Source organism: Anoplolepis gracilipes, chromosome 4, assembly GCF_047496725.1.
Source record: "Anoplolepis gracilipes chromosome 4, ASM4749672v1, whole genome shotgun sequence".
Taxonomy (NCBI): Eukaryota; Metazoa; Arthropoda; class Insecta; order Hymenoptera; family Formicidae; genus Anoplolepis; species Anoplolepis gracilipes.
In genome coordinates this window covers 14,723,969-14,749,811 of record NC_132973.1, presented here as the reverse complement: position 1 = coordinate 14,749,811, position 25,843 = coordinate 14,723,969, and the positions used below count along the sequence as shown (strand labels likewise).

General features: G+C 29.1%; 5 protein-coding genes across 9 annotated transcripts; all 5 read left to right on the top strand.

Moving 5' to 3' along the window:
- Positions 1–1,451: 1,451 nt before the first annotated feature.
- Positions 1,452–3,873, top strand: LOC140665080 (odorant receptor 4-like). 3 transcript variants are annotated; one of them, XM_072890796.1, is made up of 5 exons: positions 1,457–2,436; positions 2,554–2,653; positions 2,883–2,993; positions 3,281–3,436; positions 3,737–3,873. In XM_072890796.1, the coding sequence occupies exons 1-5, from the start codon at positions 1,655–1,657 to the stop codon at positions 3,788–3,790; spliced, it is 1,203 nt and encodes a 400-aa protein (XP_072746897.1). In that variant the 5' UTR covers positions 1,457–1,654; the 3' UTR covers positions 3,791–3,873. The 3 variants fall into 3 exon arrangements, 2 of the variants coding, with proteins under 2 accessions (XP_072746898.1, XP_072746897.1); XM_072890797.1 differs by lacking the exon at positions 2,883–2,993 and having other exon boundaries at positions 1,452–2,436; XR_012046546.1 differs by lacking the exon at positions 2,883–2,993 and having other exon boundaries at positions 1,453–2,436; positions 2,554–2,657; positions 3,737–3,851.
- A 1,820-nt stretch (positions 3,874–5,693) lies between these two features.
- Positions 5,694–10,419, top strand: LOC140664542 (odorant receptor 43a-like). The gene is made up of 9 exons (XM_072889716.1): positions 5,694–6,601; positions 6,899–6,998; positions 7,123–7,233; positions 7,375–7,530; positions 8,860–9,452; positions 9,603–9,702; positions 9,818–9,928; positions 9,991–10,146; positions 10,276–10,419. The coding sequence occupies exons 1-9, from the start codon at positions 5,823–5,825 to the stop codon at positions 10,324–10,326; spliced, it is 2,157 nt and encodes a 718-aa protein (XP_072745817.1). The 5' UTR covers positions 5,694–5,822; the 3' UTR covers positions 10,327–10,419.
- A 1,884-nt stretch (positions 10,420–12,303) lies between these two features.
- LOC140665004 (odorant receptor 4-like) lies at positions 12,304–14,332 on the top strand. Of its 2 annotated transcripts, none has more exons than XR_012046524.1 (5): positions 12,304–13,440; positions 13,620–13,719; positions 13,809–13,919; positions 14,063–14,139; positions 14,279–14,326. XR_012046524.1 is itself a non-coding variant. In XM_072890637.1 (5 exons), the coding sequence occupies exons 1-5, from the start codon at positions 12,653–12,655 to the stop codon at positions 14,330–14,332; spliced, it is 1,209 nt and encodes a 402-aa protein (XP_072746738.1). In that variant the 5' UTR covers positions 12,304–12,652. The 2 variants fall into 2 exon arrangements, 1 of the variants encoding a protein (XP_072746738.1); XM_072890637.1 differs by having other exon boundaries at positions 13,984–14,139; positions 14,279–14,332.
- Positions 14,333–17,702: 3,370 nt separating this feature from the next.
- Positions 17,703–20,129, top strand: LOC140665000 (odorant receptor 4-like). Of its 2 annotated transcripts, XM_072890633.1 has the most exons (5): positions 17,710–18,930; positions 19,096–19,192; positions 19,391–19,501; positions 19,584–19,739; positions 19,870–20,129. In XM_072890633.1, the coding sequence occupies exons 1-5, from the start codon at positions 17,999–18,001 to the stop codon at positions 19,930–19,932; spliced, it is 1,359 nt and encodes a 452-aa protein (XP_072746734.1). In that variant the 5' UTR covers positions 17,710–17,998; the 3' UTR covers positions 19,933–20,129. The 2 variants fall into 2 exon arrangements, with proteins under 2 accessions (XP_072746735.1, XP_072746734.1); XM_072890634.1 differs by lacking the exon at positions 19,870–20,129 and having other exon boundaries at positions 17,703–18,930; positions 19,559–19,697.
- Positions 20,130–23,168: 3,039 nt separating this feature from the next.
- On the top strand, positions 23,169–25,503 carry LOC140665123 (odorant receptor 4-like). Its single transcript, XM_072890864.1, has 5 exons — positions 23,169–24,287; positions 24,673–24,772; positions 24,971–25,081; positions 25,164–25,319; positions 25,387–25,503. Exons 1-5 carry the CDS (start codon positions 23,485–23,487, stop codon positions 25,438–25,440), a joined length of 1,224 nt encoding a protein of 407 aa, XP_072746965.1. The 5' UTR covers positions 23,169–23,484; the 3' UTR covers positions 25,441–25,503.
- Positions 25,504–25,843: the final 340 nt, after the last annotated feature.

The window sequence follows — 25,843 nt, the reverse complement described above, 5'->3', positions numbered from 1 at the left end:
ATTAATTTTAATTATTTCTAACTATTTGAAAGGGTATGAGAAACAGAAATTTAATATATAAATTAATATAAATTATCATACAATTTTTGTCTTAAATATTTAATATTACAATATATTACAAATTATCATGTCGTGTTCCATGTCTCAATTGATTTTTGTTATATGATTCTATACTTTTTAACTGATTGATAGTATAAAATAGTTATTGAATCGGCGCGGAACGATTGAACATATACTTACTGTCATCAAATAATCAATACATTGTCTATCATTTTTCCCTGCCTAGAAATTGCTATTTTTTTCTCTTTACTTTCTCGCATTTACTGTTTTCTAAAGTTGGGATTTCCTCAAAGTTTAGACTTCTCATCACGATGTTTCCTTTTTCGAAGAAAATCATTGCACTTTCAATTTTGGAGAAACATTTTAGGTAAGTTATTATTACATACGCTAAATACTATATTTCTATAAAAATTTTTTATTAAAAGGAAATATATGGAAAAATATGTGTTACACTATCTTTGAAGTACCAAATTAAAATTTTATGAAAACAAATTTTGTGGCCGTTGTGTGTGATGAATTGACAGTAAGCGAAAAATGTGGCCATTGTATCCTGCGAACTCGAGTAGTATCGTCTTTTCCGAACAGAAAAGCATGCAGCGTCATATTACTGATGATTATGTCTAATAGACCAACTAAGATCTCCGCTGGAAAATTTGTCGATTTGTCACTCAAGGCATTTGGTGATGTAAGTAAAAAAAATTAAAATATTTAAATTAGTATGTTTGATTTGTGTAAGTCAAAAAATTAAATTATAATTTTTACAAAGTCTTTTAATTGTCAGCTCAATGTTAAATATACAAATATACAATTTATAATTATTTTATGTTCATAAATATAATTCTGTTAGCTATTATAATATCTTTTTTTAGAGAGCATTGTGCAATATATATATATATGTTCACGGGTATTTTATTTCATATATATTTACTATATTATAAATATAATTATATATTGTGTAAATCAGTAATATATACTAGTTGTATTAAAGTAAATTTTAATATTATATAGATATATATAATGTAAAATTTTATCACATATATTTAAATGTACATATTTTATTGAACAATTTATATTATTTATTGTAACATGTATTTTTATTTACACTAGAAATAAATAATATAGTTTATTTTTTATTACAAAATTAATTATTAACTATATTAATTGATACTAAAGAGTAAATCAGAATATTTTAAATAAAATACAATCAAAATTATTATTTTGCGATCGTTGAAATTGGGATTATTATAAAATTGTACAAGTTACGATATAGCAAGATGCAAAGAGATAAATATGACCATTTTCTCCTAGTTGTAACAAAGGGCGACGAACGCACACAGATAAGAATACTTTCCATGCAGATGGTCTCGTCCCTCGAACAATTGTATTCGCAAACTTTATCGCTACTATTTTTCTTCTTCACGTAACATTTAAATTTTTAATATGCGCAAGCGCAGGCGAGTTGATATGATCAACCTTTCTCTCTTTGACGATCAGTTGAGATTCAGCTTGCGTAGATTCCGCATTATTCGTAGGAAACTACGTATCGAATGAAGTCTAAGAGTATCGTAAAGTATTCTGCAAAGTACATAGAAAAATGTCAAGCAAAGAAGATTGTCATCATATTATCATATACATCACGCAACCAACTCGCAATATTATGCGAGCGCTCGGTGCCTGGCCTTCTATCGGTAGAGAAAAATCTATTTGCAACAAGTTTTATAAGCTCCTATTAATATCCATCTCTTACATTCTTCTTTCTTGTGATCTAATACCCGCTATCTTTTATTGGATAATGGAGAAAACGACACGTGTTCGGCTTCAAATAATTCCTGTTCTCCTCTACAACTTTATGGCCGCCGGTCAATACGGTATCTTCATACTTCGCGACGATCGGATCAGGCAATGCTTGAAGCACGTTGAAGATGATTGGAGAAATGTTATCAATGTTGATGCGCGCAGCATGATGCTCACATCCGCCAGGACCGGAAGACGATTGGTCACGTTTTGCGGTGTCCTGATGTACGGAGGTGCTTTCACCTTTCGGACGATTCTGCCACTGTCCCAGGGAAAGTTCGTCACCGAGGATAACGTCACAATCAGGCTACTGGCATGTCCGGGCTATTATTTTTCGATTGACGTGCAAATCAGCCCCACTTATGAAATACTATTCGTGATTCAACTTCTATCCGGCTTAATTTCAGCCTCGATTGTAACGAGCGCATGTGGCTTCACCGCTATTTTTGTGGTGCATGCTTGCGGTCAGTTAAAGATCTTAATAAATCTGATGGAGAAACTCGTCGAGAAACAGTGGCGAGCGGGGTACGAGGTGGATGACAAGTTGGCTGAAGTAGTCAAACATCAAATAAGAGTACGCCAGTAAGTTTGTGTTTTACCAATTTTCTTTCAATATTATTTTTTTCAACTAATAGCTAGTTTCCATTCTTCTATTTCCCATATCAGTAACGTTTGTTATCATCAATAATAATATTTCAGTTTTTTGCGTTTGGTGCAGCATACTCTGCAACATGTATGTTTAATGGAAATAATGGCAAACACGATAACCATCTGCGTTTTGGTATATCTCATGTTGATGGTTTGTAAGTTTGTCAATTGGTTTCAATATAAAAAATAAATTGCACACGCTAGAAATTTATTAATGACTAAACATAATTCCATCTTCAAACTCTAAATAAGTCATATTTTAAGTATAAAGTTTATTCTTTTATAAAAAGACATTATAAATTTCGCGATTAACCAATGATATTTATTTTTTATTATGTATAAATATTCTATAAATATTCCTATAAATATTCTATTTACAGGAATGGCAAAGTAATAATACAGCAGGTGTATGTACTTATTTGTTATGTCTTACAAATGTGACCATTCACATATTTGTCTTTTGTTATACCGGCGAACAGCTCACTGTACAGGTATACGTTGATTATAATATCTTTGACATTCACATTTATCTATATTTTATTATTTTAGATGTATTATATTATGTATATACGCATATACATAATATAATACATCTAAAATAATAGAATATAGATAAATGTGTTCTACAAATAATAAAAATAATATAATTTGTTTCTCTATAAATTTAATTTCTTAAGATGCTAAAAATAAACTTTATCGCATAAAAAAATCGGAAATACACTGTTTTTTATTAAAATATTTTAATAATTTTTTTGTTATGCAATAATATTAATGACAGGCGGAGCAAGTGGCTATTACATCCTGCGAACTCGAGTGGTATCGTCTTCCGGGTCGAAAAGCACGCAGTATCGTGTTGCTGATGATCATGTCTAATACTCCGACCAAGATCTCTGCTGGGAAACTCATAGATTTGTCACTCAAAACGTTTGGCCAAGTAAGAAAAATCTAATCTTTCCTCAATTTTTTTCATATTTGCAAAAATTTGGATAAAATTTTTATGCATCGTATATTTACAAATATGTTTTTTTTTATCATTTATAAAGAACACATAATTATCTGTTCTGTCACGATTTAATTATATTCTTATATTTAAAGCTATATATATCACATGTATATTTCAGTTTTACTAAATAATATGTATATTTTAGTTTTATGAAACATCTTACAGTCCATTAATGTTTCTTCTTTTGGAAAGAATGAATTAGCAGAATAAATATATAAATGTGTGTTTTAGGTAATGAAAACAGCTGGTGCATATTTTAATATGCTACGAAGTATAACCGAATAAGCATCTTAATTATTAAAATTATGATGTAGGCTATGTGTATCACTAAGTCCATATTTTGAGAATTAATATATACGTAACAAATATCAAGAAAAATTTAAATTTGTGTGCAATGCATAACTAATATTATATATTTCATATAGAACTTTATTCTGTGTATAACATATTGTATTGATATAAAAAGCTTTCCCTGACAAACATGATATTATTATTCAATAGCAAGTTATAAGACAAGAAAAAGAAACAACATTATACTTTTCTATTTATTATACGAACCAATAAATTTGACGGATGAAAAAATTACACTTTCATTTTTACGTTTGTATTTAAACTGACAATTTACTAAATAAATTTTTGTACAATTAAAATATTATTAATTATTTTCTATAAAAAATTACATTTGATTTCGTAAATGTACATACAAATCTTTATTTCATGAAAGAACATTAATTTTGAATTTATATAAAATTACAGAACACTTATCTTTTGTAAAAGTGAATAAAAAAATTAAATACAATGAAATTTTATAAACATTACTACTTGTGTATATTGACATCATAACAAAAGTAATCACTGCATCTTACCATTTCAAATAATATCATCTGTCGAACAAGAAAGCATACAGTATAGTACCGTGCTACTGGTAACTATATCCAAGACGGATTATATTCAATGACTCTATCAAGCAAGATGTCTAATAAAAGTCATCAATTTTCAGAACATGTAGCGACATAAGGTAATGATTTTTTTATCTTCTAACTAATTTGTAACATAACAATATATTTAATTAACGTCTGGTTTTTATATATAATTTTAACGGACACATTTATTATTTCCAATCTGTAAATAATCATCTATTGAAAATGATTGTACATAATATATACAGTTTGGAAATAATATATAAAGTTTCTACGAAACTTGATGCACTTATTTAATGTGCTGCAAAGCATAAAAACGAGTGACTGGTTAAATACTTGTCGAAATTTTTAGAGAAGCTATACTTTTTTCTCAATAATATGACATTATATGTCGTAGACAAATGATTATTTTAGGAAAATAGTTCTTGACTAGGCAAATGCTATCCGGTTGGTCAAATGGCTTTCATTCGTTTATTTTCCTTAGGCAAACAGCATTTGTCTGAACACTATTTAGGAAAAAAGAAAGAAAGATTATTTTGTAAAGCAAAAATAGTGGAAATAGTGGATTCGAGTATTTCTGTTTAATAGGATTAATAAGATAATTAACTGTAATATACTGGAAACCAATCCAGAATTTGAAAGTTTATAGAAACATGCTGTAGATATCATTATCAATATGAGCTTTATGGGAACAAAATAATATATATAAGCCTAATCAATCCAATCGTTAGTAAAGTATTTATTGTTGTGTAATGTTCTATATAATATATCTATATAATATATAAAAGATTAAAGGAAAAATTACATACGATGTAAAATATCTTCGCTATATACAAATATACTTTTTTTAACGATACTACATAGTGATCATATACATATACAACGACCGGTTCAAAATTGTGTATTATTATCTGATAAATCAAAAGTTTATAATATCTCGCCTATATATGTACTTAATATTTCTCTGCAAAACGTCGAGAATATTTTTCAATAGTTCTTTTAAAGAGAACTGTTCTATTTGTAAAACATAATTATTTCATTGACAGTAACTACAAAAGTCGATGTACGTTAACGAATAAGAATAAATTTCACGGAAAAAGGTCTGGCTAATGCACTTTATTTTCAAGTTTTGCTACGCTTTTGATCTTTCTCAAGAATTCTAAACGCTCATTATTTTTCACTCGACGTTTGACGTGACTTGTCAATCGCTCGGAACGCAAGCGCACTGGTTACGTACCGAGTTATGCTCAGAATAAACGATAATAACTCGCCTGAGTCAGTGATGAGAAAGCGCATTGTCATTACATGCATCTTTTCACGCATATATTCGTTTCGAATGATAAAATTACTATTCAATAACGTTGTGCTCATAAAAATATTTAACAGAAATTTAAAAAATGTTTGCGAATAAAAATTACGAAAACGATATAAAATATACCATGCAACTAAATCGTTTTGTTTTTCGTCTACTGGGTATCTGGCCGTATATGGAGACCGAGCCATCATTTTTCGAAAAAATCAGCAAAATCTTGCTCATCCTTGGTTGTTATTTACTCCTCGCCTGCGAGTTAATTCCGGGAATTTTGTACTTAATTATCGTCGAAAAACGTACTCGCGTCAAACTGAAACTCATATCGTCTGTGACGTTTACGATATTAGCGGTGCTCAAGTACAACAGCCTGGTGTCCAGTCAGAATCAAGTGAAAAATTACTTGATGCAAGTGAAGGATGATTGGCGAAACGTCACAAACGCGAGTGCTCGTGAATTTATGATTGACAAAGCTAGGATCGCGAGACGTTTACTTCTTTTATGCGGTACATTTATGTACATTTCTGGTTTGTATTTCCGTACGGTCGTGCCATTGAGCAAGGGAAAATCCATTAACAATCAGAATATTACGATCCGGTACTTGGCCTGTCCGAGCTATTTCATTTTCTTCGACGGACAAATCAGTCCCGCCTATGAAATCATGTTTGTCATACAGTTCTTGTCCGGATTCATAAAGTACACCATCACAGTGGCCGTCTGCAGTCTTGCCGCGCTTTTTACTATGCATTTATGCGCGCAGTTGAAAATATTAATGATGTTAATGCACAATTTGATAAACGAATCCGAAGAAAAAAATCTAGATAATAAACTGGCCATGACTGTGGAATATCACACCAAGATGCGGAAGTAAGTTTTTGTAGTATATTTCATTTATTATATTTATGTGCCTGTCTACATTCTTTTCTCTTGCTTATTTTCGTGTTTATGTTATTTCACTTTTTTAGTTTATAATTTATGAAATTTTCCATAATCTGATTTAATTTTTTTATTAAAGTCAAATATAACATTAATCTTTTTTATTTTATAAGCTTTTTATATATTTTTTTAATATGTTTGATCATTAAAGTTTGATAAAAATTTACACCTAAATAGATAAAATTTATACCTAATAAAAATCTATAGTTTGCGCGCATTCTTTTATAGTTTCTTACAATTGGCGCAAGATATTTTGGAATACACGAGTCTGTTAGAAGTGATAGGATGTACGATAAGTGTATGCCTTCTAGGACATCATATTATTACGGTGCGCCTAGTTTACATAACAATAAAAAATTTGCATAATTTTACGTTTGTATATTAAAATATGTATATGTTTTATTTTATTTGCATATATAAAATTTATATATAATTATCTACTCTTTTTACAGGAATGGGAAGATCAAAATGTTGTATCTATGTTTTCATATATGGTTTTATTGACATCAGTTACATTCAACATTTTTATTTTTTGTTTTATTGGTGAACAACTTTCTATAGAGGTACGTTTATTATACATATTACGAATTTATTACAAGTAGTATAGTTGTGACGCAAAAAATGAGACGTCACTCGAATGAAACTTTTTATTTTTAATTATTATTTTTATTTATTTAATGTGCATATCTTGTTAATAAAAATAGGGAGAAAAATTATCACTAACAGCGTGTACGTTAGCTTGGTATCGTCTTCCGGATACCAAAGCGCGAGCACTGATTTTAATCATAGCCATGTCAAACATCCCTACGAAACTTAAAGCCGGAAAATTTATCGATCTTTCTATCAAAACATTCGGTGATGTAAGTATTAGGTTTACTAGTAAAGGATAATTAACAATATATACATACATATATATATATATATATATATATATATATATATATATATCAGTTTTATAGATCAGCGTTTTATAAAAAAAACTAGATTCAAAAATTTAATTTAATACAAAAAGATAATTTTAAACAAAAAGCTTGGAATGCACATATTATATTTTAGGTCGTTAAAACGGCTGTTACATACTTGAATCTTATTCGGAAAGTAACGGATTAAGCAATTCTTAGCGTCATATATACATATATGTACATGTATATGTACAATGTATTTGATGCAATAGATTTGATATTTCTTTCTAATCGTAAGATTAGAAAGAGTTATTAGTTATTAATAGAAGTATTAATTATTTAATAGAAAAAAAGTAGTACAGTAAAAATATGATATAAAATTCAAACAACATTTTCTTATTCTAAATGCGTATCCTTGACAATTTTATCCTTGATTACTTCTCGCAAAATATGAAATGTCTCTTCGTGGATTTGAATATATTTATTAGATGATAAGTTATGTATTATTAATGTACTTAATTATTTCTAACTATTTATTTGAAAGACTTGAGCGTAAGAAGAAAAATAATATAAAAATTAATATAAATTATCATACAATCTTTTTTCTTAATTTTTTAAAAATATAATATTTTACAAATTATCACGTCGTGTTCCGTATGTCAATTGATTTTTGTTATATGATTCTGTATTTCTCAACTCTTTGACAGTATAAAATAGTTATTGAGTCGGCGCGGAAGGATTGAACATATACTTACCGTCATCAAATGATCAATACACACCGTCTACCATTTTTTCCTGCCGAGAGATTGCTATTTTTTTTTCTTTTTTACTTTCTCGCATTTACTGTTTTCTAAAGTTGGGACTTCCTCAAAGTCTAGACTTCCCATCACGACATTTCCTTTTTCGAAGAAAAACAATCCCCTCTAACGTACGCAATTTTTTCCGCGATTTACGAGAGAGAGCACTCGCTGTGTACTACCGATTTCTTTCCACTTCCGTTTCCATCCAAGACGCAAGCGCATCGCCACTTGAGTTTTCCGCTTGATGACAATGCGATCAGTTTATGACCAACGTCGCGATCAGATGGATCGTCAGGTCACGCATATAAATACTTCTCATCGTGATGACATCAGACGCACCGTTCAAGTGACGCGCGGTATCTTAAATTTAATTGGTGCATGGCCATCACGCAGTACTCCATCCGCATTCAAGATCGTCAAAACAAAGCTTATCAGGATTTTGTGTCAAATTCTGCTATATATCGTTTTCATATCGGGCGGACTAAAGATATCTCTTAAAGAATTGAATATGTACCGTCGCCTCAAATTGCTCGGACCTATGTGTAATATATTAATGACCGTTATCAAGCACATTGCACTAATCTATCAAGGCGAACGACTTAAGAACTGCATTAGACACATCGAAGAAGACTGGAGAAAAGTGAGTCCAACGGAGGATCGCAGAATTATGGTAGACAATTCGAGAATCGGTCGTAGTCTAGCGATCCTTTGTGGAGCATTTATGTACGGTAGCGGATTTTCCTATCGCACGATCCTGCCACTGTCACGTGGGGTCATCGTCACGCCGCAGAACGTGACAATTAGACCGTTACCATTCGATGGCTACTACCTATTCATCGATCCGCAGAAAACGCCGGCTTACGAAATCATATTTATCATTCAGCTACTTTCCGGGTTTGTGCAATTTTCAGTAACCAGCGGTACTTGTAGTCTGGCAGCACTTCTGGTGTTGCATGCTTGTGGCCAATTAAAAATTCTTATTGTCAAGATGGAGAATCTCACGCAGACCAAACAACTTCCCGATAAAAACATCAGTCGGAAACTAGCAGCTATCATAAGGCAACATGTCAGGATAAGAAGGTAATACAATATATTATTGAATTATTATAACAATTAAATGGTATACGACAAAGTTTCACAACATTTTGCTTTGCAAATAAAAATATGAAATCACTAAAATTAACATATTTCACATATACATATTATATACAAATTCATGTTATATTCTAGCTTTTTAAGAGGGGTAGAAGAAACTTTGCAATATGCATGTCTGGTAGAAGTAGTTGGATCCACATTCCTCTTATGTGTTCTTGGTTATTATATAATAACGGTAATGCCAGACATTAAATATAATATAATCGATATAAACCAAATATATATAAATATATACATATATATATATTTGGTTAACGCTAGAAAAAATATTTGTTATATGCGTTTTATAGGAATGGGGAGTTAATGGTATGACGCCAATTATAATCTACACTACAGTACTTTTAACATTCACCTTTAATATTTTTATACTGTGCTTTATTGGTCAGCTTTTGACAAATCAGGTATTGATCAATTATTTGATAAAAATGGCAAGAGTCGTTCATATGTTATCGTACGATTACAGGGCACAAAAATGTATATTACTTCCTGTACTCTTGATTGGTATCGTATTCCCCATAAAACTGCTCACGGTCTTATTTTACTAATTGCGGTGTCTAGTGTACCTGTTAAAATAACCGCGGGAAAATTTATGGATTTATCTCTCTATAGCTTTGGTGCCGTAAGTGTGTTTCCATTTCACATATACTACTATTATTTTCTTCGTTTTAAACGTTAAAGAAAAAATTTCAATCTTTTAATAACTCAATATTATGAATCGTCATCAAATACGCAATTACATGCTTTTTAGATTGTGAGGACATCAGTTGCATATTTAAATCTACTACGTACGACCAGCTGAAAAATTAATTAGACAAAGAAAGTAAACTTTATTTGTAGAAAATCTAAGATTTCTATCTAATGTAAATAGTTTGCAAATAGCACTAATTGACGAAAGCACGAAAATCTCATTATATTTATATGCTAGAAATTCAATGTAAACTCATGTCTTTCATTCGTACATTATCGTATATTTAATTTATATATATGTATATATATATATATATATATATATATATTGTTGTTATCATATATAATTTATTATATAATTAAATGGGACACTTTCATGTGAGAATATAACAAATTTTTTAACAACCAGTAATAAAAACACAATATTTGAATAACATTTACATAATTACTTATGTGTCTTATTATTTTAATTAATTAATTAATGTGTTTTCAAAAGAATACATATGTATAAATAGAGCTTTATTCTAAAAAGGTAACACATTGTTTTTTTTAGATCATAAGTTTAATTCTATTGGCACATACGCGCAAGCTATCTCAAATTTGATAGATGTAGGACTTTGAAGAGCCTTTTCTTATCCTGTGTATTATATATTTTTATATTTCGCAAGCTTTTATTTGCAATTATGCCACTAATCACGGAAAAATTTCGTCATCGATCATAATGTCACCAATGAGCATTTATAGAACCTAAGCTATTTTCTTTTATTTGTTATAATTAATCCCGCACGAGATCACATACAGTTCTTTTATACAGGTTTTTCTAGATTCTTAGTAGAGTATTATATAGGATTCTAAATACACCATCTCGGTGATGATTTGCAGTATTCAGTACTGAGTGACGTATTCAGCGCTATTCACATATATGCGCAATTGGAGATTAAGTTAATGGACAATTTGATAAATGAACCTGAAGAAGAGAGAATTTGGAGAAGGAACAAATCGTGAAATACTAGATCAGAATGCGGATGTAAGTTTTGCTACATATTTATTTTATTTATCGATTCAATTATAACGTCTCTTAGAAGCAACATTGATCAACTCTACTTTTTATAAATTTTCTTTACTCTAGTATTAAAATTTAAAAAAATTTATAAAAAATAAAATAAATCAGTTTAATTTCTGAGAGACTCGTATGTTCTTATGTATCTTACAGTTAGCCAGCTTTCTTATTCATTTATTGTATTAAATTAATAGTATTATAATAATAGTAATATTTGTATATTTATAAAATTTAAAATTTATAAAATAATAATATAAAATATATTATAATAATAGTAATAATAGTATTTATAAAATTTATATAGATTCGATAAAATTTTATATGAAGTTAATACATAATGTTAACGATATATTAATTTCATATAAAATTCATGTATCGTATTCTATACTTTCTATTCTTTAGTATGTTCTTGTCTTAAAAATTTTACAATAATTTATATTTTGCGCAAAATTTTTTATAGTTTCTATAATTAGTGTAAAATATTTTAGAACTCTGCAAACCTATTAAAAATGTTATAATTTATTATGAATTTTAGTTAAATATTTTTATTTTTTATTTAAATCATATTTCTTTGTAACGGTATAATCATAATGTGTCTCAATAAAAGTATTAATTATTTAAAATAAAAATAAAAGTAATAAACTGTGTAAAAAAAATATTAAGTAAGAATGCAACTTTCTTTAATTTAATACTTATTTGAAAAAGATAAAATATTTCATAAAGATAGAACATCTTTTTTATTCAAATATATTTCCTATATTTGAAAAGATACATTAAATATTGTTAATGCGGGTGTTGAATTAACTCTAATTTTATACACCGCAAAAATCTTAAATATCCGCATAAGACACAGAAAACTTGACACAAATTATCTCATTCATTATTATTTCATATTTCATATTTTAATCATATTATTATTTCATTTATCATTTCTTTATTTTATTGTTAGTTTTAAAAGAAAATTGCTATTTAAGAATTATCATGTTACGTATCACGCAATCCCTATATGATCTCTTTATTTCAACCTTACTTTTTACTCTGTGTAATAAAGTAGTCATTGAGCACGGAACACGTACATCATCATTAAAAAATCAGAACGCCTTTTTTCTCTACTTGTGCTTGCTATTTTTTCTCTCTATTTTCTCGTGCTCGCTGCTTTCTAAAGCCACTGCATGACCATAACTTTTCGATATGTCTTTCCTCGATGTTACTTTCCCGTGATTTATGGAAAAGAAGGAAGATTGCGGAAAATAATCGCTATACCTACTACCGATCCCACTTTTCTTCCGCTTCCGTCAAGGACGCAAGCGCACTGCTGTGCACTTTGTTTCCCACTTTGTTGGTGCGTTGATCAGTTCTTTAGTAACGTTTGGATCAAATGGACCGACAAACAAATACTTCCCATCGCAACGATATCAAACGCACCGTGCAAGTGACGCGCTGTGTTTTAAATTCGATTGGCATATGGCCATTGCAAGATGATTCGTCCGCTTTTAGGACCGTCGGGATAAAAATACTCAGAATCCTGTGCCAAGCTCTATTGTGTTTCATCTTTGTGCCAGGAGTGCTGAAAATGTTTCTTAAGGAGACGAACACGCGTCGTCGCCTCAAAATGATCGGTCCTATGTGCAATTGTCTGATGGCCGTGCTGAAGCACGCAGCATTAATTTGCCGAAGCGACCGCATCAAGGACTGTATCAAGCATATCGAGGAAGATTGGGGAAAGTTGAATTTAGCGGAAGATCGCAGGATTATGACGAGCAATTCGAGAATCGGTCGCAGCCTTGCAATTCTCTGCGTAGCCTTCGTCTATGGCAGCGGATTTTCATATCGTACAATTATGCCTTTATCACGCGGAGTCATTATTACCGCGCAAAATGTTACGATCAGACCAGTGGCATTCGACGGTTACTACGTGTTTGTAGACCCGCAAAAAACACCTGCTTACGAAATCATCTTTACCATTCAATTTCTTTCCGGATTCGTGCAGTACTCGGTAACCAGTGGTGCCTGCAGTCTGGCAGCCCTCCTAGTACTACACGCCTGTGGCCAATTGAAAATTCTTATTACCAGGATGGAGGATCTCTCGCATATCGAACACTTTCACGACAAAAACGCCAATCGGAAACTGGCAGCTGTTGTAAGACAACATATCAGGATTAAGAGGTAATACATTATTGTGATTGATCATGACAATTGTATGCGAGAATTTTTTATAACATGCTGCTTTGAAAATATAAACAAGAAAGTAATAAAAATAATATTTTTATTAATATTATCTTATAATAAAAATAGTTTATAATTAAATATTTTAATAAAAAATATTTTTATTAATATTATCTTAGCTTTTTAAGCAAAGTAGAAGAAACTTTGCAATATACGTGTCTAATAGAAGTAGTCGGATGCACGTTTATTTTGTGCCTTCTTGGATATTATATAATAATGGTACGCCAGATTTATTTTAAATAAATATGATATAAAAATCGAAAATGTAATTAACAGTGTGAAAGATCTCTTTGATGCGCGTTTTATAGGAGTGGGAAGATAAAAATGCAGTATCTATGACGACATACACTATACTTCTTTTAACATTCATCTTTAATATTTTTATATTGTGTTTTATCGGCGAGCTTCTCACGGACCAGGTATTGAGCGATAATAATTACTTAATAAAAATAAAGCTCGTTGACTGGTTTCATGTAATTATAGAGCACAAAAATGTATATTACTTCCTGTACTCTCGATTGGTATCGCATTCCTCACAAAACTGCTCGCGGTCTCGTTTTAGTAATCGCAGTATCTAGTGTACCTGTTAAAATCACCGCGGGAAAATTTATGGATCTATCTCTTAATAGCTTTGGTGCCGTAAGTGTTTCCATTTATTCATACATTTTTTATACACATATACTTTAATATATTACAGATTACAGATAAAACTTTTGTGTTTTAAATCTTAATTAATCACGAAATATTAAATCAAACATGCAATTACGTATTATTTTAGATTGTACGGACATCAGTGGCATATCTAAATATATTACGTACAACCAGCATTTAAATAGTAAAACTGTAGTGATTAAAGAAAAAAATAAAAAAATGTCTGTAGAAAATTTAAATTAAAACCTATACATTTCTGTCAAATGTAAATAACACCATTTGTGTAGCATTAACTAACACATGCGTACGAATATTTCTGAATTCTTTTACTTTCATTTATACTATAAATTGTACGTATAAATTTATTATTTTCTTTATATTTGTATACTTTTTTATAGTTATATTATAATTGTCGCTTTCTCTCTCTTTCTCTTGTAATTTATACTTAAATAAAAGAATATTAATAAAACAATATCTTTCAACAATTCTTAACAATCAGTAATAAATTATATTTTATATAACATCCTTATTTACATAACAATATAATATAACAATATGCACAAATTGCATATTATTATTTCTTTTAAATCATAAGTTTAAATTTTTAAAATAATAATGATATGTATGATGATGCGTATGATAGTCTTCCCTGTACTTGTCAATATCGTATTATCTGGAAATTTGGCATGTTAAATTCTTTTTGTCATATAATTCTTTATCATGCACACCCATTTCATACATGTAAACGCACTAAACCTTGTTCTTACTCCAGAAAGAGAGCGAGAGATCATTCATTACACATCTGTCATATTTAAACTTTTAGCACCATATGAACATATGTTATTTGTAAACCCGAAATGCGATAATGTTGTTGACGAAATTATTATAACTAAAATTCTCAACAGCCAAAAAAATAGCGACCACGAAATTTGCGATCAAACTTATTATCTCATTACATATAAAATTTATACGATTTATGTATTTATCGTCAAAAAACGTACCCGCGTCAGACTAAAAGACGCGTCTGACTTATGTAATATTTAATAACTACGATATTAGAGATGCTTAAGTACAGCAGCCAGAACTAAATGAGAAAATGTTTGTGAGTGAGAGACGATTAGCAAAATGTCGCAAACGTTCATGAATTCATGGCTGACAAAATTGGGATCGCAAGACATTTGCTCTTCTTATGCCAAATATATACAATATATATATATATATATATATATATATATATATATATATATATATATGTGTGTGTGCGTGTATTTTTCCAGCTTCCGTATAATCATACCATTGAACAAGAGAAAATTCATTAACGCTCGGAACATTATAATTAGACACTTAGCATGTCCTATTTCATTCGCTTTGACGGGCAGATCAGTCTCGCTTATGAAATCATATTTTTCATACAATTCTTTTCCAGATTTATAAAATATGTCATCACAGTGGTCATCTGCAATCTCGTCGTGCTTTTTACTATGCATCTATGCATAATTGGAAATATTAATGACGTTAATAACAAACAATTTGATAAACAAAATCGAAGAAAAGAATCTGGATGATAAACTGGCTGTGACTGTGGAATATCAGATCAAGATGCGAAAGTAAGTTATACAGTATCTATCTCATTTATCATGTCTACATCGGCATTCTCTTCTCTTATTTATTAGTTTATTGAAATATTGAAATCCGTGAAGTTTCCATAATCGATTAGGTTTTCTATGAAGTTGAAATATAATATTAATCTTTTAATTTTATTAGTTTTTTATTAATTTTTAGCGAGGGATTGGTCACTAGCGGTTATAGTGTACAAAAATTATCATTGATACAGATTACTTTTAAATTACTTCGGATTACTTAAGATTACCTAATACTACCTCATATTATCCAAAAATTTAGTGAAAAATACAGACGACAAAATCGATTAAAAAAAAACTATAGATAATATCTCCAAATCAAATGTTCATTACTCAATATTTTTCTTACGTTGATAAAATTTCAAAAATAGTACAAGAAAATGACATTTTGAAAAAAGCGTTTTTTGAGCATGCCGTGGAACTTCGATGTCTTAAAAAAGTATTGCTTCAATTCCAAATAATATTGACGGTTTTTTAAACGATAACAACTTTTTAAAACGGCAATTTTCAACAATTCTAAAACAAATCCGAAGAATAATCAATATAGAAAATTTTTTAAGAGATTTTATACATATCTTCTCATTGTAGGTAAGGATGCATTTCGCAATTTTTATATATTTTTAGTTATTCTTAGTTTCTTTAAATTTTGTTTTGAATAATAGGTGGACGCTTGACTTATGAAACTTTACACGTCAATTTAAACGACATTATTCTATCTGTCAGGGAAATAAATTCAAACCATTGTTTACTTTAGGAAGATAAATTTCGTTTTAAGGAACTAAGCGACTTCTTAACGCAAACAAATTTGTCTAATTAGTTTGGCTTAGTGAAAATGCGTTTGTAATTACTGGCAGAGTCGAATATTCAATATATAAGAATTGTAATATAGGTTTTGTTTTACCATTAAATGACGATGGCTTATACCAAAAGTTGTAAATAAGAATGCATTTCGCAATTTTTAGACGTTCGTGTATCCGCAGTCTAAGAGAAAGCATTACAAGATGTGAAGTCGCGAAAACCTAATAATGACAATTCCTACATTATAAAAAAGCAATTTTTTTACGTCAACTCGAAAAATCGATTGAAAATGTATATTATTGTAAAAAGATACAACATGCTCGTCAATGACGTTCACTAACTTCAAAAATTAAAGATTACTTTAGATTACCTCAGATTATCTGAGACTACTTTAAAAATACCTAGAATTACCTACAGATTATTTGATATTACTTTTAGATTACTTAGGATTTCTTATGAGATTACCCAAGATTACCTGAGAATGTTAAAATTTTTTTAAATTTACCAAAAATTACCTTGGATTACTCAAAATTTTGTTTGGATGGCCGCTGAATTACATAACCCTTGTACAAAAATTAGTGACCAATCCCTCGGTTTTTAGTCTTTTCTAATATATTAGATCAACAAAATTTCCTGATAAAAATCTATACTTTGCGTGTAAATTTTTATAGTTTCTTACAATTGTATGTTTCTTTCAAGATATTTGGAATTCTACAAGCATACGATATATGTATGTACATAGTTATGTGTATAAAGTATTTAATGCATATTTCGTTTTAACCATAGATCATTATTCAACAAGAATTATTAATTATTTAATAGAAAAAAAGTAAAACTTTACATAAAATTTAAACAACTTTTTTTTTATTATTAATGTGTATATTGAATATTTTTCACAAAATATGAAATATCTTCTCATAGATTTGAATATATTATATTTATAGAATAATATTATATTTTATTATATATCATTAATATATTTATATTAATGTATTCACTTTGAATTTTTCATTTCAAGGACTTGATATGTAAAAAACAGAGAAATTAATATTAATATAAATTATTATACAATTTTTGTCTTAGCTTCTTAAAAATATAATAATTATAAATTATCGTTACGTGTTTCATATCTCAATTTTGTTATATGAGTACTTTAACTTTGTTCTCTACTTTTTTAGCTTTGGGTAAAATAATCATTGAATATCCGCGTAACGATTGAACTGACGATATACTGTCATCAAATGATCAATACATTGTCTACAATATTTCTCTGCCGAGAGATAGCTATTTTTTCTCTCTACTTTCTTGCATTTACTACTTTTTAAAGTTGAGATTTCCTCGATGTCTGCACTTCCCATCACGATATTTCCTTTTTCGAATAAAACACCCTCAACGTTCGCAATTTTTCCATGATTTATGAAAAAGAACAATTATCGTCTATGCTACCGATCCCTCTCTCTACTTCCGTTTCCGAAGACGCAAGCGCATGGCTGCTTGAGTCTTTCCTACTGACAATACAATCAGTTTATGAGCAACGTCGCGATCAAATGGATCGTCAAGTCACGCATGTAAATTCCTTTTATCGTAACGACATCAAACGCGCTGTGGAAGTGACGCGCGGTGTCTTAAATTTAATTGGTGTGTGGCCTTCGTGTAACACTTCATCCACACTTAAGATCGTCAAAACGAAGCTGCTGAGATTTTTGTGCCAACTCCTGCTATGTATCGTTTTCGTGTCGGGTTGGCTGAAGATATTACTTACAGAATTGAATATGTATCGTCGCATTAAAGTGATAGGAACAATATGTAACGTATTGATGACTATACTTAAACATATTGCGCTAATCTATCAAGGCGAACGACTTAAGGACTGTATTAGATACATTGAAGAAGATTGGAGAAAAGTGAGTCCAACGGAAGATCGCAAAATTATGGTAGACTATGCGAGAATCGGTCGCAGTCTGGCAATCCTTTGCGTGGTATTTATGTACACTAGCGGATTCTCGTATCGTACAATCTTGCCATTATCACGCGGAGTCATCGTCACGTTGCAGAATGTGACAATCAGACCGTTGCCATTCGACGGCTACTTGTTCATTGATCCACAGAAAACGCCAGCTTACGAAATCATATTTACCATCCAGCTTTTTTCCGGATTAATACAGTATTCGGTAACCAGCGGTGCTTGCAGTCTGGCAGCACTTCTGGTGTTGCATGCTTGTGGCCAATTAAAAATTCTTATTGTCAAGATGGAGAATCTCACGCAGACCAAACAACTTCCCAATAAAAATACTAATCGGAAACTGATAGTTATCGTAAGGCAACATATAAGGATTAAGAGGTAAAATAATGCATTATTGTGATTAATTTGATCAAATAAATTGTATGCGAAAAATTTTTATAACATACTACTTTGTAAATAGAAATACAAGATTACTAAAGTTACAATATTTTTATATACTTTTTATATACTTTTCTCTTTTATATATTTTTTATATAATTTTAGTTTTTTAAGAGAGGTAGAAGAAACTTTACAATATACATGCCTAGTAGAAGTAATTGGGTCAACATTCATCTTGTGTATATGTTTTTATGTTCTAATGGTATGACAGATAATTATTTTATAAATAAATATAATATATAATGGATATATATAAATAAAATATATAAATATATGTATATATATGTGTATATATGTGTATATATATATATATATATATGTATATATATATATATATATATATATATATATGTATATTTGGTTAACGCTAGAGAATGTATTTGTAATACGAGTTTTATAGGAACGTGGAGAAAATAGTATGACGTCAATTGTAGTCCACACTATAGTTCTTTTAACATTTATGTTTAATATTTTCATACTGTGCTTCATCGGTCAGCTTCTTACAGATCAGGTATTGACTGGTTATTTGATAAGAATGACAAGAGTCGCTAATCTGGTACAATTACAGAGTCGCTAATCTGTTACGATTACAGAGTACGAAAATGTATGTTACTTCTTGTACTCTTGATTGGTATCGCATTCCTCATAAAACTGCTCACAGTCTTATTTTGTTAATCGCAATGTCTAGTGTACCTACTAAAATCACCGCGGGAAAATTTATGGATCTATCTTTCTATAGCTTTGGTGCCGTAAGTGTATTTTTACTTCATACATACTAGTAATATTTTTCTTTGTTTTAAACGTTATAAAAAAAGTTTGAATCTTTTAAACATTCAATATTTTGAATCGTCATCGAATAGACAATTATATGCTTTTTAGATCGTGAAGACATCAGTTGCATATTTAAACTTGCTACGTACGAGAAATCAAAAAATTGATTAGACAAAGATAATACATTTTATTTGTAGGAAACCTAGTTTGCAAATGGCACTAATTGACGCAAACACGAAAATCTTGTTGTATTTATATATTAAAATTTCAATGTATACTCATCTTTTTACGTACAGTATTGTATGTTTTCATATTATTTTTATAATTATTGTATTATATTGTTATTGTCTTGTATAATTTATCTTTAAACAACACACATTCATATCAGAGGATAACAAATTTTATATAATCAATAAAAAATTTACATAATTATTTAACATTTAATTACTTATATAATATTTTCATAAGAATATATACATATATCTATATATATCGGTATACATTTATACATATATATATCTGTATGTATATATATATATATATGTCTGTATATATTTATTACACATATTTACATATGTACATATATGTATATATGTGTATATGTAGGATTTAAGCCTAAAACTACAATAAAATAATATTTCTTTTAAATTATAAGTTTAATGCTATTGGCACATAACGCGCAAGCGTGAGCCCATAATTGATAACAAAATAAAATTTTGCGATATATTTTCTTATCTTGTAATATTTTTATAATTTGAACTTTTATTTGCATACGGTTATGCCATTAAGCAAAGAAAAGTCCATCATCGATCATAATATCACAGATATGTATATTACTCAAGAATGATATATTTGAATAAATCAGTCTCGCGCGAGATTACATTCTTTTATACAGTTTTTGGATTCTTCTTACATCATTAGGGAATCCTAAATACACCAGCTCGGTGATGATTTGCAGTATTCAATGTTAAGCAACATATTCAGAGTTATTTACTTATGTGCACAATTGGAGATTATATTAATGGACAATTTGATAAATAAAACTGAAGAAAAGAGAATTTAGAGAAGGAACTGATCATAATGGTGAAATATTCATCAGAACGCAAAAGTAAGTTTTGCTACATGTTTATCTCATTTATCGATTACATCTATAATGTCTCTTACAAGCAAAATTGATCAATTTTTATAAATTTCTTAATTTATTGATAATAAAATTTAAAAATTTATATGAAATATAATTGATCAGAGTTTAGTTTCTGAGAGACTCGCATGTTTTTATTTGTCTTAATCTGCTTTCTTGTTTATATATTTGTATTAAATTTAATATCTCTAGAATCGATCAAATTTTGTATGAAGTTAGTACATGATGTTAACGATATATTAATTTTTTTCATAAAATTAATATATTATATCATATTCTATATTTTCTATTTTGTTAGTACATCTTTCTTATTAAATGTGCGTTAGAGTAAACAATTTTTCAATAATTTATATATTGCGCACGCACGCCTCTTTATAGTTTCTCATAATTAATGCGGAATACTTAAGAACCGTGTAAACCTATTGAAAATGATAACTAATTGAATATTTTGTAGAACATAATATTCTCGTCAATAATTATGACTCAATAATTGTTCAATAATATTCATTTACACATTACATTTTAAACATTTAAATGTTTTATTTTATTTATATGCGAAATTTATACATATAATTATTGATTTCAGAAGTAGGAAGACAAAAATATTGATGCTAATTGTTTACATTTCGTGCTATTTGAATTAATTTTAGTTAAATATTTTTATTATCTTTTATCACAAACAATTCTCTTTCAAATGAATATACGTTTATCATATAAATTGATTGTGAATAAAGTAATTATGTGTAATGTATTTAACAGATGAGATAAAAAATATGTCATGACATATTTTTTCTGGTTTTTAATTTATTTATTATAAAATAGAGTTTAAAAATATTTTACACAAGATTATTTTGTTAAAAATAATTTTGTACAAAATATTTAACTGCATATCTTTGTAAATTATTGGAATTATTTGTAAAAAAATATAATTTTATGTAATATTTTAAAATTTGACGCATTACGTCTCAATAGAATATTAATTATTTAAATAAAATGAAAACAACAGAGATTGTAAAAAAGTTTTACATAAAAATATATTTTTTTACAATTATTCGAAAAAAAAGATACTTCACAAATTAATGGCATTCGACGACAGTTACGTGTTTGTGGACCTGCAAAAATACCTTTACAATCATCTTCATCATTCAATTTCTTTCCGGATTTGTGCAGTACTCAGAAATCAATGGTACCTGCAGTTTGTCAGTTCTCCTGATATACACCTATGACCAAAATTTTTATCATCAGGATATCACGCCTTAAACATTTTCTTAACAAACATGTTAAAGGGATACCGAACTACCGACCGAGTTCGAACCTAACAAAACAATATATTTGCTTAATATAAAAGTTGTAATTTATACATATAAAATAAAATAGGTTTTCCTCTCTCAGAATTGCATGAAAGAATATTTGTGAACTTTTAGAAATGAGCTTAAAAGAGTCTAGATAAAATGTTGTGCTGCACAAAATTTTTTTTCAGACGAATATTTTTTATCTAGGCTTCTAAGTTCATTTCTAAAAGTTTACAAATAAATATTTGAATTTTCATGCAATTTTAATCAGAAACTGACAGCTGTAGGAAGGTAACAAATTACGTAATGTAATATTGCAATCAATCACGTTAATTGAATTGCATAGAAATTTTTATAACAAACTGCTTTGTAAATGAGAAATAAATAAAAATAAAATACTTTTATTAATAATATATTAGCTTTTTAAGTAAAGTAAAAAACTTTTCAATGTATAACGTACCTAGAAAAAGTGTCGATGTACGATTAGTTTTTGCCTTTTTGAATATTATATAATATTATATATTATATATATAATAAAATAATAATATAATATAAAAATAGGATCTGTCTAATATAAATAGTCGTTTGTAGGACATATCCGGATTCTTTTATTCTCATTTATACTATAACTTGTGTAAATTTATTTTCATTATGTATTTATATACATTTCTTTTAATTATGTTACTATTATCAATCTCTCAATTTCTCTATGTCCCTGTCTTCCTCTCTCTTTCTCTCTCTCTCTCTCTCTCTCTTATCATTTAGTTAAACGAGGTGGTATCGATATAACAAATTCCTTCAGTAATAAATCATAATATTTTACTTACGTGATATTTATTTTCATAATAATATGCAACACAAAATAAACATTATTTCTTTTAAATTGTAAGTAAACTTTGAAAATTACCATGATATTACGATGACAGTCTTTTCTTTACTCAACGTTACATTTATCCGGAAGTTTAGTACGTTAAATTCACATATCTTTCTCATATGTCTCTTTATTACGCGCAGCCGTTTTGTGCACGCAAGCGCACTGCACATTGTTGTTACTTCAGAAAGAAAGAGACCATCTATTACACACACCTGTTCAGTTATACTCGAACGTCTATTCCCGGCTGACCATCTGTTATCCGTAAATCCGAAATTTTAGTTACTGTTTTTGACGAAATTAATGAAAATTCTCAATAGTCAAAAAAAAAAAAAAAAAACCGTAGAGTGCGTAAAATTTATGATCAAACTTATTACATATAAAATTTCAGCTTAACAAATGTTAAAATATTGTTTGAAATGAAATTAATTACGAAACTCTCGTCGAAAACGACTCAGGCAAACGAAAATCATTTCAATTATGCGGCGCAAGTGACTCGCGTTATTTTGCAAATGATCGGTGCTTGGCCGATTCCGAGATTCGCATCCAACACGAAGAAAATTGCGATCCGTTTGCAGACCGTTTTTTGCTATTTTTTATTTTTATTTATTCTTGTGCCGGGTATTTTATTAATATTCTTGAAGGAACGTGACTTTAAACGGAAGGTCAGACTGATGGGACCGCTTCTGAACTGTTTGATGGGTTGCATGAAGTATACTCTATTTATTTATTACGCGAAAGAAATCCAATCGTGTGTAGAACAAGCACGATTGGATTGGCAGAACACGATCAACTGGAACGATCGGAAAGCAATGCTGTCCAAGGCGAGAACAGGTCGAAAGTTCGTCGTCTTCTGTACCGCTTTCATGTACGTTGGTGGGCTGTCTTACCGTACCATCGTGCCGCTCTCGAAAGGACGAATATTGACGCCAATGAACACTACGGTAAGAATTCTTCCGTGTCCTAGTTACTTCACGTTCGACGAACAAGCCTCTCCGGCGTACGAAATTGTCTTTACCCTGCAATTCTTCGCGGGGTTGCTCACCTATTCGATGACGTGCGGTGGGGCCGGGTTAGCGGCATTCTTCATTATGCACGTTTGCGGACAGTTTAGTGTTTTAATAGGCAAACTGCAGTATCTTAATGATATGAAGGAGCCTAAGGATCAAGCTGTTGCGACTTTGCTGGTTGACATTGTGGAACATCAAATAAGAGTAAACAAGTGAGTGTATAAAAATGATTAAATAAGCCGGAGAGATTGTCATGTAAATAAAATATTTTTGTAATTATTAAGTAAATGATTATTACTAATAATGATTAAGTAAATCATTATTCTATCATAAATAATAGTCATAAAATACAATTAATATGAAATTATAGACTCTGTATGATTATGTCCATATGTAGCTGCAGTAATTATAATTAAAATTATAATTGTTATAAAAAATATTATGGAAAAATTATTTATACTGCAAATCAAATAATAGACTGCAATGATTTTTATTTTTGACATTTAATTAATTAGATATTAATATTGTAATAGTATTATAAACAAAAAATTGAATAGATATTATCAATTATAAATTAGATAAATCATTCATTTACAGTTTTTTAAAACAAGTAGAGAAAGCTATGCGAGTCATATGGTTAGTGGAAATAGTAGGATCTACTATACTCTTATGTCTCACGGGTTATTATGTTATTATGGTAATTATAAAAAATATTTTCCACAAGATTTTTATAGATATTTTATAGATATTTTATAGATATTTTTATAGTCAATTTAATAATAATTATTATTTAGAAAATTTATTACTAATATAATATTCATAAATCATTTTAATTTGTTTTTATAATTATAACTTTCTATAATAAAATTTATTTTTTATAATATTAACTGCGTAGGAATGGGAAAAAAGTGATTCTACAGCTATGTTAACTATGTTTGTGATATTTACATCTTTCATAATTTCTATTTTTATTAATTGTTATGTCGGTCAACTTTTGACAGATGAGGTATGAAACAATATTTTAGTAAAAATTTAGCATCAACATTCTCAAAAGCACATTAAAGATATATAATTAGTAACTGTGACAGAGTATGAAGCTTGGATTAATAACATCTACGATAAATTGGCATCATCTTCCGATTATAAGGGCCCGTGCTTTAATCTTGATAATGGCAGTTTCTAATATTCCGGCAAAAATCACCGCAGGCAGAATGATAGAAATGTCTCTACCCACATTCGGCAATGTGAGTATAAGTTTATCATTTTTATTTGCCATCTGTAAATCACGAAATCTATTTCGTTATTCCATAGATTATCAAAACATCGATGGCATACTTTAATCTACTTCGAAAGTTTATCACGTGATTTGATATCTTCAATGAACCTTCCATGACTTAGATGTTATAACGGTATGAGTTACTAAATATATAATCTGTAATTATTATCTTTGACAAATGAACAAGATTTGCCAACAAATATTTCTCTTTTTAATTTCATTTTTCAACTTTTTTTTATAAGAAGTCAAACACATTATATCCTAATTAATTTAATTAAGGTTTCGCAGACTATTAAGAGAAAAACGGAATCAATTCTCGATTCAGTGACTTTGACTCAAAATTTTTGTCCCTTCTGTAGGGAAGTAAAGAGGGGTAATATTAGAATTATAGATCTGACAAATATATATAACCGTTTGTAGCACTAAGTAATTAACTCAAGCACGAACATCCGGATTCTTTTATTCTCATTTATACTATAAACGTGTGCGTAA

Excerpts from the sequence above, each read along its gene's own strand:
- LOC140665080 (XM_072890796.1), top strand. The coding sequence starts at position 1,655 with ATGTCAAGCAAAGAAGATTGTCATCATATTATCATATACATCACGCAA. Across the intron at positions 2,654-2,882 it reads TGGTATATCTCATGTTGATG|GAATGGCAAAGTAATAATAC; the intron begins GTTTGTAAGTTT and ends TTCTATTTACAG. Across the intron at positions 2,994-3,280 it reads GCGAACAGCTCACTGTACAG|GCGGAGCAAGTGGCTATTAC; the intron begins GTATACGTTGAT and ends TATTAATGACAG.
- LOC140664542 (XM_072889716.1), top strand. The coding sequence starts at position 5,823 with ATGTTTGCGAATAAAAATTACGAAAACGATATAAAATATACCATGCAA. Across the intron at positions 6,999-7,122 it reads TAGGACATCATATTATTACG|GAATGGGAAGATCAAAATGT; the intron begins GTGCGCCTAGTT and ends CTCTTTTTACAG. Across the intron at positions 9,929-9,990 it reads GTCAGCTTTTGACAAATCAG|GGCACAAAAATGTATATTAC; the intron begins GTATTGATCAAT and ends GTACGATTACAG.
- LOC140665004 (XM_072890637.1), top strand. The coding sequence starts at position 12,653 with ATGGACCGACAAACAAATACTTCCCATCGCAACGATATCAAACGCACC. Across the intron at positions 13,441-13,619 it reads CAACATATCAGGATTAAGAG|CTTTTTAAGCAAAGTAGAAG; the intron begins GTAATACATTAT and ends ATATTATCTTAG. Across the intron at positions 13,920-13,983 it reads GCGAGCTTCTCACGGACCAG|AGCACAAAAATGTATATTAC; the intron begins GTATTGAGCGAT and ends ATGTAATTATAG.
- LOC140665000 (XM_072890633.1), top strand. The coding sequence starts at position 17,999 with ATGATTTATGAAAAAGAACAATTATCGTCTATGCTACCGATCCCTCTC. Across the intron at positions 18,931-19,095 it reads CAACATATAAGGATTAAGAG|TTTTTTAAGAGAGGTAGAAG; the intron begins GTAAAATAATGC and ends ATATAATTTTAG. Across the intron at positions 19,502-19,583 it reads GTCAGCTTCTTACAGATCAG|AGTACGAAAATGTATGTTAC; the intron begins GTATTGACTGGT and ends TTACGATTACAG.
- LOC140665123 (XM_072890864.1), top strand. The coding sequence starts at position 23,485 with ATGAAATTAATTACGAAACTCTCGTCGAAAACGACTCAGGCAAACGAA. Across the intron at positions 25,082-25,163 it reads GTCAACTTTTGACAGATGAG|AGTATGAAGCTTGGATTAAT; the intron begins GTATGAAACAAT and ends TAACTGTGACAG. Across the intron at positions 25,320-25,386 it reads CTCTACCCACATTCGGCAAT|ATTATCAAAACATCGATGGC; the intron begins GTGAGTATAAGT and ends GTTATTCCATAG.